The sequence below is a fragment of the Eubalaena glacialis genome, chromosome 17, assembly GCF_028564815.1.
Source record: "Eubalaena glacialis isolate mEubGla1 chromosome 17, mEubGla1.1.hap2.+ XY, whole genome shotgun sequence".
NCBI lineage: Eukaryota > Metazoa > Chordata > Mammalia > Artiodactyla > Balaenidae > Eubalaena > Eubalaena glacialis.
In genome coordinates this window covers 88,606,652-88,617,340 of record NC_083732.1, presented here as the reverse complement: position 1 = coordinate 88,617,340, position 10,689 = coordinate 88,606,652, and the positions used below count along the sequence as shown (strand labels likewise).

General features: G+C 57.8%; 1 protein-coding gene and 1 long non-coding RNA gene across 3 annotated transcripts; one reads left to right on the top strand and one right to left on the bottom strand.

Annotated features, from left to right (window-relative positions):
• Positions 1–6,547, bottom strand: LOC133077206 (uncharacterized). Of its 2 annotated transcripts, none has more exons than XR_009697683.1 (3): positions 6,361–6,547; positions 4,583–5,225; positions 1–81 (listed from the first exon to the last, which is right to left on the bottom strand). It is a non-coding gene; the product is annotated as an uncharacterized LOC133077206 (long non-coding RNA). The 2 variants fall into 2 exon arrangements; XR_009697684.1 differs by lacking the exon at positions 1–81 and adding an exon at positions 1,809–2,084.
• Positions 6,548–7,988: 1,441 nt separating this feature from the next.
• LOC133077072 (uncharacterized) lies at positions 7,989–8,693 on the top strand. Its single transcript, XM_061171742.1, has one exon. The coding sequence runs from the start codon at positions 7,989–7,991 to the stop codon at positions 8,691–8,693; it is 705 nt and encodes a 234-aa protein (XP_061027725.1).
• Positions 8,694–10,689: the final 1,996 nt, after the last annotated feature.

Here is a 10,689-nt window from a genome sequence, read left to right as displayed (position 1 = left end):
AAAATGGAATTTGGCTCCAAGTTCACGGTGTATTGGTCCTGGCAGTTCTGCAGACCCACCCTATGGTTGTTTCCCTGGTTCCTAAATGTGTAAGTAAAAGATACATTGTCAGATGCCCTCTGGAGAGGCCCACGTAACAAGACCGAAAGCCAGCAAGAAACTGAATCCCTCATCCAAGGTCCCCAAGGGAGCGAACCCTTCCCCAGTCGAGCCCCGAGGTGAGACCACAGCCCCAGCCAACGCCTGGTAGCAGCCTGTGAGACACTGAACAGAGGGCCCCGCTGAGCTGTGCCTGGATTCCTGACCCACAGAGACCACGCGGTAACACAACAGCCACTAAATCTGTGATCTGTGAAGCAGCGCTAGGTAACTGACACTGGTGCTCCCCCAGCCGAAGGACTTGCCAGGAGCCAGCAGGCAGAGCGGAAGTGGCTTCTCTCGCTGTTACGTCTAATGACCCACCGAAGGTATTTTTGTTTCCTCTCTCCATGACTCTGAGGTCTGCTGGTTGAGAAGTCTTAGTTCCCAGGATAGGAACACTTCCACCAGGTGACATGAGGATGGTTTGAATTGAACACTGAGACCTCTGCCTGACCACTAAATTAGCGGACAAAGAAGGGAGTCACTGCGCTGACTGGGGTAATAGATTCTGACTACGCAGGAAGGTCAGTTCACTGCCCCTTACGCAGGTAAGGAGGACTGTCTGGAACCCAAGGTATTCCCTGGGGAGCCTGTCACTCACACATCTGATAGTAGACGTTAACGCAAAACTAAAGCAACTGAAAACAAACAACAAACAAATAAGCACCGATGAGGATTCAAATCCTTCAGGTAAAGAGCCCAGACCAGCAGGTGTCCTAGCTGAGGGCAAAGGGCACATGGAATGGGAAGTGGAGGGAGGGAGCCCATGGTCAGTTACGGAGATGAGAACAGCAGTGGCTGTGTCTGTTTCTTCCTTGTTTGTTCCATGTATTTGTATATATTGACTAATTTCCTTTTCCACTCTGTTTTATTCTCCTATATTTTATGTCAGGTTTGTTGGTGTTGGTAAGCTTTACAATTCTGTATTTAAGTTTCAGGAAATCCAGGTTCCAGGTGAGACGTGAATGAATTTAAGGCGCAATTAATATCACCCAGGGATGTAGAGGCCCCCGGGACACTGTTTTCACTTTTTGGAAAGACAGTGAGACCATCTTCATCCACATCCAGGACAGTTGCACCCTGTCAGGAAGAAGCACACGCTGCCGTGTGGAAGCTCACACGCGTGGGGAGGGCGTGTGTGGAGGTCACAGCCCAGGGCGAGAGCGTCGGTCAGCACGCCCTCCCTCTCAGCATCAAGCCCACCCATCCACGGTCCGCTTTGTGCTGCTGGGGCCGCAGCAAACCACGCAGCTCCTGCGCCAGCAGGGGGCACGAGAGGGGACCTGCAGGCAGGAGGCAGCAGAAGGGCTCCGCTCTTCTGTCTCCTTGACGCTCTCGTGCTGCCCCGGCAGTGGCCACACTCGCCAGCATTAGCTGCTGGTTCCGCACCAGAAAACGTCTCCTGCCCCTGTGCCAGAGGAGAGAGGTCTTTGTGAACCACGATGACCTCGCCTGAAGTCCCTAGGTCCCCCTTTGCTGCACGCAGGCCAGCAATCAGAGTCAGGGGTCGGGGCAGACGGAGTGGGGAAGTGCAGGTCGGCTCCAGAAAGAGGTGGACCACTTCCAAACAGCGTTTGTTTGTTTGTTCTTACAGGAAATGGCTAATGTTAGCCTTGAAGCCTCCACCTGACTAGGACCCCTGGGAAGGTTCAGAGGGCACCCCTTCATCAAAACAATGAAAAAACACACCCGTGAGCTCAGTGGTGGCTCTCCTCTGGAGGCTGGGCTGGTACTGGGGAGGCCAGATTCACTGCCCTAACATCAATGGGGTGACGGGATTCCAGAACAGAAGAGGCTAAGCAGCAGCACTTAACTCTCAGAGGTAAGATGGTATCGCGATAGGCAGCAGGCAGGGTGGCGGTCAGGAGGCCTTGACCCGGGGCGAGATGCAGGGCAGTCTACGGGATATTGCTCAGTTTGTGTAGTCAGAGAAACACCAGGCTCTGCCAACCAGAAATCTGACATCAGCCACTAGTGTCTAGTTCCCAGACATAAGTCAAGGTCAAAGACTCACAGCTCCTAGACTGAAGAAGATGCCAGATGCCCTTGGAGAAGGACCGTGCGATGCTTCTACAAGTGCTCTCCCAATGATGACTATTCTCCCAAGCCTTCCCTGGAGGGGTCGGTGGCCTCTGCCAGCATTCATTGTGCACTGGGAGATTGGGATTGACATATATACACTATTGATACTATGTATAAAATAGATGACTAATGAAAACCTGCTGTATGGCACAGCGAACTCTACTCAATGCTCTGTGGTGACCTAAATGGGAAGGAAAGCCAAAAAAGAGGGGATATATGTATTCATATAGCCGATTCACTTTGTTGTACAGTAGAAACTAACACAACGTTGTAAAGCAACTACACTCCAATAAAAATAAAAATAAAAAGTCCATTAAAAGTATTAAAGAACAAATAAAAATAGTAAGGAATTCCTGGGACAACATCTAGGTTAAGGCAGAGCCCAAAGAGATAAGCCCAACATTCAAAGTTGCTTAATCCTAAGGGCATTTGCCAAATATCAAGCAAAAGCTATAAATCCAAAAAAAACAAAAGAAGAAGAAACAATTGATAAGCGGGACTTCATTAAAATTAAAAGTTTCAGGACTTCCCTGGTGGCGCAGTGGTTAAGAATCCGCCTGCCAATGCAGGGGACACGGGTTCGAGCCCTGGTCCGGGAAGATCCCACATGCCGTGGAGCAACTAAGCCCGTGCGCCACAACTACTGAGCCTGCGCTCTAGAGCCCGGGAGCCACAACTACCGAAGCCCGCGTGCCTAGAGCCCGTGCTCCGCAACAAGAGAAGCCCGCACACCACAACGAAGAGTAGCCCCCGCTCGCTGCAACTAGAGAAAGCCCGCGAGTGGCAACGAAGACCCAACGCGGCCATAAATAAATAAATAAATAAATTTATTTTTAAAAAAAATTTAAAAATTTCTGCTCCGCGAAAGACTGGGAGAAAACATTTGCAAAAGATACAAATGATAAAGGACTGTTATCTGAAATATACAAAGAACTCTTAAAGCCCAACAGGAAGAAAACAACCTGATTTTAAAATGGGCCAAACACCTGAACAGACACCTCACCAGAGAACATATACCGATGGCACATAAGCATATGAAAGCTGCTCCATATCATCTGTCATCAGGGAAATGCAAATTAAAACAACAGCGAGATACCACTCCACACCTATTCCAGACACTTACGACGCCAGATGCAGGTGAGGATGTGGAGCCGCAGGAACTCGCATTCATTGCTGGTGGGAACGCAGGGTGGTGCAGCCACTTTGGAAGACAGGCAGTTTCTTATAAAACTGAATATACTCTAATGATTCGGCAGTTGTGCTCCTTGGTATTTACCGAAAGGAGCTGAAATTTTATGTTCACATCAAATCCAACACACGGATGTTTATAGCAGCTTTATTCATAATTGCCAAAACTTGGAAGCGACCAAGATGTCCTTCAGTAGGTGAGTGGATAAATAAACTGTAGTCCATCCAGACAATGGACTGTTACTTAGCACTAAAAAGAAATGAGCTATCAAGACACAAAAAGACATGGAGGAACCTTAAATGCAGATTACTAAGTGAAGGAAGCCAATCTGAGAAGGCTATAATACTGTATGATTCCAACTATTTCACATTCTGGAAAAGGCAAAACTATGGAGACAATAAAAAGATTGGTGGGGACTTCCCTGGTGGTGCAGTGGTTAAGAATCCGCCTGCCAGTGCAGGGGACACGGGTTCGATCCCTCGTCCGGGAAGATCCCACATGCCGCGGAGCAACTAAGCCCGTGTGCCACAACTACTGAGCCTGCACTGTAGAGCCTGTGAGCCACAACTACTGAAGCCCACGCGCCTAGAGCCCGTGCTCCGCAACAAGAGAAGCCACTGCAATGAGAAGCCCGCACACAGCAACAAAGACCCAACACAGCCATAAAGAAATAAATAAATTAATTAAAAAAAAAAAAAGATTGGTGGTTGTGAGGGATTGAAGGGGGTAGGAGAAACAGACAGAACACGGGAGAATTTTAGGGCAGTGAAAATACTCTGATACCATAGTGATGGATACATGTCATTATACATTTGTCCAAATCCACAGAATGTACGACACCGAGACCCCTAATGTAAACTATGGACTCTGGGTGATGACGGTGTGTCTGTGCAGGCTCATTACTTGTCACCAGTGTCCCACTCTGGTGAGGGATGTTGATAATGGGGGAGGCTATGCATGTGTGGGGACTGAGCATCTATGGGAAAGCTCTGTGCCTTCCCCTCAATTTTGCTCTAAAAAAATAAAGCCTAAATTTAAAAAAACGAACAAAAAAAAAAGATTTGAGGAAAACAGGTGCGGTGGGGCCCATCACATCTCCATTAAACTCACCTGTCTGGCCTTTGCGAGAAACAAACAACCATGGAAGATGGTGGATGACAGGAAACTTACACAGGCAGCAGAAGCAATCAGGGCTGCCAGGCTGGAAGTGGCGTCTCCACTGCAGCAGATCCACACAGCCTCTGGCACTGTGGCGTGTAACGGCTGACTGGCCATGGCTTTCTCCTCCTGTCCGTGCCTGCAGAGCGTCCAAGCAGCAGACCTTCCCTGTCCTGTCTCAGGACCACGGTTACTCTCTGGCTTCCTGTCACAATATAGTTCATAGGGACCGTGGTGGGCAGAATGGCAGCCCCCCGACGACATCCTTGTCCTGTTCCCGGGAGCCGGTGAATCCACTGTGTTACATGGCAAAAGGCAATCAAGATTGGAGATGGAACTAAGGTTGCCAATCAGCTGACCTTAAGATAGGGAAACCCCCCGGGGATTATCTGAGTAGGTGCAATGTGATCACAAGGGACCTTACAAGTGGAAGAGGGGGACGGGGGAGACGCAGAGGGAGCTGTGACTTTGGAAGAAGGTTGCTGACTTTGAAGATGGAGGAAGAAGCCACCAGCCAAGGAATGTGGGCGCCTCTAGGAGCTTGCAGAGGACAAAGACACAGATGGTCCTCTAGAGCCTGCAGGAAGCATGGCCGGCTTGCCGAGACCTCGATTTTAGCCCACTGAAGCCCACGACGGACTTCTAACCCACAGACCTGCAAGATAATACATTTGTGCTCTTATAAGACACTAAATGTGCGTTCATTGTTCTTATAGCAGCTACAGGAACTAATACAGGAACCTGGGCCATCCTGACAGTTCACTGATCCAGAAGTTCCAGAGGGTGGGAGATAAAGCCACGCTAATGAAGTTTTTAGGGTTCATAGATCTGGGACATGCCAGGGCACCTTAAAGGAAAAGATAAATTGCTATGCCTTGGACCTCCTTCCGTCAAGAAAGAGGCCCAGCGCTTGGCAGGCCTCTCAAGACTCTGGAGCAGCAAGTGCCGTATTCAGGAATAGCACCCCACCCACGTCCTGGGAGACCCAGAAGGCTAATGCTCAAGCCCAGAGGTCATGGCAGAGGCGTGGGCTGCCAGGCTGCCGGGCCAAGTGGCCAGCAGGTCTGATAAGCTGAAGGTATTTGTGGGGAGAAGGATGCCGTGTGGGACCTCCGGCCAACCCGGTTGGAGGGCCGCGGCACAGACTTCAGGCTCCAGAGCAAGGCTGTGCCTTCCCTGGTAGAACACAGTTCTGGGTCTGGAGAACAGCTCCCGGGATGCTGTGGGCCCCAGTGGAGCCTGGAAGTCCAACGGAGGCACTGGAGGCGGTTCGGAGCCGGGGTCAGCGGCCAGCAAGGCGGGAGGGAGGGAAGGAAGCCGGAGCACAGAGAGCCGTCCCTGGGGGTGGGGGCTTGGGCACAGGCTCAGCAGGGAGCAGTCGCGGGAGACCAGACACGCGAGAGGAAGGCCGTGACGGGTGTGCGCTTTGGATGCGCTGTGGAGCTTGAGGACACCCAGGGGAGGGCTGGGATGCGCCTGAATGTGGGTCTGGGCCGCAGGAGGAAAGACTTGGGTAAAGATTTTTGGGTAAAGATTCGGCTCTGGAGGCCGCTGCCGAGAGGCCACAGCGGAGGCTGCGCGCTGAGAGGACAGGGCCTGAGAGGCCGCCGTCCCCGGGGTGCCCACGCCCCGAGGTTGGCTCCCGCCACGGCACGCAGAGCGGCCGGCGGGGAGGACCGGGCGACCACCTGGAGCTGGAGGCGTCGGGGAGAGGGGCTCCGCACACACGGCGCGGGCGCCCCCTCCCGCCGGCCGGCCCGAGAGCGCAGCCGGGGCCCGCGGGCTCTCACCTGTCGGGGCCTCGGGGCGCTCCTGGGGTGCGGGGCCCGTCGCCAGCTGGCGCCTCTCTCCCGGCTTCCCGGGGGCAGGGGGGCGGTCAGCGCGGCGGAGGTGCGGACGTGTACGGGCCACCGGAAGAGGGGCCGCGTCCCGGCTGTGCAGGAGCGGCCGCCCGCAGCCGCATCGCGAAGCCACCACGACGGGGCCACGGCCTCCGCAGCAAACACGGCCTCCGCGGGGCGCCGCAAGGGGCGCCCGCGAGCGCCCGCGGGCAGGACCGCCCCGCACCTGGGGCCCGAAGCCCAGGCTCGCGAGCCCAGGTGTGGAGAGGCCTCCGGTGGGCGGACCCTCTGCCCGCCCTACCCCACCCCTAACACTGCCCCCCCCCGTGCCACTCCCTTGCGGGGCGCCCACCCTGCTCCCCGGGGGTGCTGGCTGTCGACCTCCCCACCAAGCCTCCGGGGAAAGGGCTGAGTGGGAGGGGGTGCAGCAGTCAGGGCTGGGCCAGGCAAACCAGTCGAGCCAGTGTGACAGAGCTGGCTGGGATGGGGCCCTGGGCGTGGGTGTGAGTCAGCGGCCCCGGGCTGGGGAAATGCTGGGGAGGAGTCGGTCCCAAGCCTCCCTCCCACCAGGAAGCGGGAGGTGGGGGGCACCAGCACTCAGGCTGGCCCTGCACCTCCTCCCCCAGTTGCGTCCCCAGGGCTCCAAAGCCTGGCCGGGTGGGGTCTCCTTGGGCCCCTGCGGGCTGATCAGCCGGACCCCCCAACCAGGGCCTCTCCAAGAGCCCTGCCCCACCTCAGGGCAGGCCGGCTCTTCCTACCCCCCATCTCAGTCCACAAAATGCCACCTGGGCCTTTCAAGGTCCAGTTTCTTCCACCAGCCCCCGGCGCAGCCTGGCCCCCAGCAGGAGTCCACCACGAGGGAGCGAGTGGGTCCATCAACGCCACAGAATGCCCCAGACAAGCTTGGGCGCCCCAGGCTCCTCCGAGCACGCTGGCTGGGGGCTGAGGTGCTCAGCGTGGGCTGGGCCAGGGGCTCCTGTGGTAGTTGGGTTAGGATTGTCTGTGGCTGGTGAGCGTCTTGTCTGGATGGCCAGTGAGGCTGGGGAGGCAGCTCCTAGCCCTGTGGGCTGCAGTTGGAGTTTCCTGCGACCGGGGGTGGACGGGGTGGGACAGGGGTGGTGGGGCACCGGTGCCCGCCCAGGGCAAGACCAGACTCGTTGCTACACACAGCCGGCGGTCTGGCTGCCGAGAGTCACCTCCTCCAGTTTCTCTCAGTCTCCCTCCCAGTCTGGCCAAAGAGGCCCGTGCCCATACAGTCCTGCGCTGTGTCAGCCTGTCAGTCAGCCTTCACGCCGGGTGAGCCACCGCGACGCCGAGTCCCTATAAACTGTCTGGCGTGGCCCAGCCTGCGTGCAGAGTGGGGCTGTGAGGCCCACAGACAGATCCCAGGCCAGAGCCTCGGCGCTGTGGGCACCAGCCAAGGGGAAGGGCAGACACGAGGGGCTGCAGGAGCAGAGGGCCCACCGTCGTGGCCTCCCAGGGATGCCCTCTGAGCCCGCCTGATCGAGGCCGGCCAGCCGATGAGCCTGGGCCCCCGGGGAGCAGACACCTGGTAACACAGGCGCCAGATCAGGGCCATGTCTGGCAGACGAAGTCGAGCTCGCAAACCCCGGGCCAGGAGGACGGGCAGGGCACAGAAGACCACGGGCCAGCAGGGCCCTGAGGCCAAGCCGCTGCCCCCTGCCCCAAGGGGCCCTCGGGACGAGGCAGGGGTGGCCCCTGCGGGGCACGTGACTGGCAGCAAGCTGGCTCCCCAGGGACACCCCAGAGTGGCCAGACCAGAGCAGCCACAGGTAGCCAAGAGGCCGGAGAAGGCCACCGCTCTGGGGTCCGAGCTGGCGCCGGTCCCCGCTGCGGACGTGGAAGGCTGCGGGGCAGGCGGCCTCACGCCGGGCTGGGGCCCCGAGCCGCTGAGGCTCCGCGAGGTCCAGCTGTGCCTGGCCCAGAAGCAGCTGCAGCTGGAGGACCGGCGGCGGCGGGTCCAGCTGCAGATGCAGCTGTGGCCGCAGCAGCTCCGGGAGGAGCAGGCCTGGGTGCAAGTGGAGGGGCTGGAGCTGGCCATGGCCTTGGAGCAACTGCGGAGCGAGGGCCTTGAGGCGCTTCGGACCCAGGACCGGGTAAGGCCTGGAGGGGGTGTGGAGGTGCGGGAGGCTCCGGACCAGCCCCGGGGGCGTGGTGACCCTGCGGGCCACCTACAGGTCCTGCAGGGCTCCAGGAGGCCGGAGCCCGGTGGATGTGTGCCGCGGCACACCTGTGGGCCCGCTTTCACGTCTGCACAGTGAGGCTGGTGCCCACCACACAGGGCACGGCAAAGACCGCTGCACAGGAAGCCCTCTCGGGCTGGCCCAATGCTTGACAGGTAGAGGGAGCCCAAGGAGAGAGCTTGTTTAGGGAAACTGAGGCAGAGGTGTCTCTGCAGAGAAGCCAGGCATCCTGGCCAGGTGGGCCGGGGCGGGAGCTGCCCAGCGCAGTGCTCATGTGTGGGGTGAGGGCTGGGTCCAGGGCCCAGGTGGACAGTCAGCAGGTAGCAGAACTGAGGTCCGTCATCCCCCCTCCCTCCCCGACACAGTTTCCTGGCCCACCGGCCCGGCCTCCTGTCTACTGCAGAGCCAGTTCCTAGGGCTTGAGGTGGCGGAAGCCGCACGTGGCGCCTGAGGCTGTCATCCTCATTCCTGGACAGCTGCCGCCTCAGATGCGGCTGGGGCTATTTTGGGGAGCTAGGGGCTAATCTGGCTTGGTGTGAAGAGCAGTCGCCACCCTCCCTCCAGATCTTGGGATCTGGGAGGCCTCTGGGGTCCAGGCCCACTCCAAGCAGAGGGGCTGCAGCAGAGCAACAGGGTGTGGGGCTCTCTTAGCAAGCACAGACCCCAGTACAGGCCTGGGCGCTGGGAGGACCCGGAGCCGCAGCCTGGAAGGTGCTGGCAGCTTAGCAAAGAACTCAGATGAGTGTCGTGACGGAGAAGAAATGGGACTCAGAGAAGAAGAGTGACAATGGGTAGGGGTGGACATGGGAGGAGATGCCCTTCCTGGCCCATAGCAGGACCAGGAGGCCAAGGACAAGCTGTCACGTTTCAGCCTGGAAGTGGCTAAAGAGAGGATGGCCTGAGGGAGCAGCAGCAGACAAGAAAAAGCACAGGATAGCCTAGGTGGAGCAGAGGGTCAGAGTGGACCACATGCTTAGTCTGAGAATTCCCAACATTAACTCAAGCCCTGCCCTGTTTCAGAACCTATATTCAGCCCACATGGGCCTGCTTCCCATCTCCATGTGTCCTAAAGCCATGTTCCTCTGAACACTGTCCCCGGGACCCCAACCACAGTCCCAGCCCCAGGGGTACAAGACTCAGGGTCAGGGTCTGGAATGGACATCTGAGCTCTGAATTCTCAGTCTACCACACTCAAGCCTGACTCAGAGATCCCCTGAAGGCCATTCTCAGAGAGAAAGGTCTTCCCGGAAGGACTGTCCCTGGGTGGCTGCATAGCATGTGTCACAAATCAGAGTTTGAGCAGGGTTGGACGTCAGAGGGCTCACACTCACCAGCAGCGGCTCTTGGCTTGGCTCTGTGGAAGGACGTCTGCCACTTCCCTGACGCAGCTTTGGGTCCCTGCTTCTTACTGCTCATTCTCCTGGGGGTGAGTAGGAAAGGTCAGGGAGGGTGTGGTCAGAGTGGCAGGCAGTAGGGGCAGCATCACACACTGGCTTGGACCTGTGTGGACGGACAGCAGGTGCCGAACTGGGGAACACAGGATCACCCCGACAACACAGCTTCCTGCCGGCTTCCTGGCCCACCCGCCTGCCCCTGGTTCCTGGGGTGTGTGTGTCCAGCAGCCTGAGTGGGAATGCCTGGCAAGAACATCTGGCCACAGCTTGTCCCCCTTGCCCTCATTCCCCTGGCCCCTCCACCCTGGCTCACCCATCCTCACCCCAGGGTCGATGTCGGGTACGCATCTCCCTGCTCCAAACTACTGGGCTGCCAGCTGGACCAGCTTCATCCTAAACACAAGCCTGAACCAACCCTGCCTTGCTGAAGCCTCCACGCCCCCACTGTCCTCAGCCCCCACTGTCCTCAGCACCACCGCCAGACACTGACAAACGCCCCCCGCCCCCTGCCCACACCGGGCATGCCCAACCTCTCTCGTCTTGGCCTCAGCAGGTGGTGTTGTCAGGGCCTGGAAGCAACACCCCTCTCCCTAGTCCACTCAGTTGACCCCAGAATTCATTTCCTCGGGAGGCCAGCCCGCAGGCGGTGGGTTCTGAGTAGGGATCTGAAGTGTTTGCGG

Excerpts from the sequence above, each read along its gene's own strand:
- LOC133077072 (XM_061171742.1), top strand. The coding sequence starts at position 7,989 with ATGTCTGGCAGACGAAGTCGAGCTCGCAAACCCCGGGCCAGGAGGACG.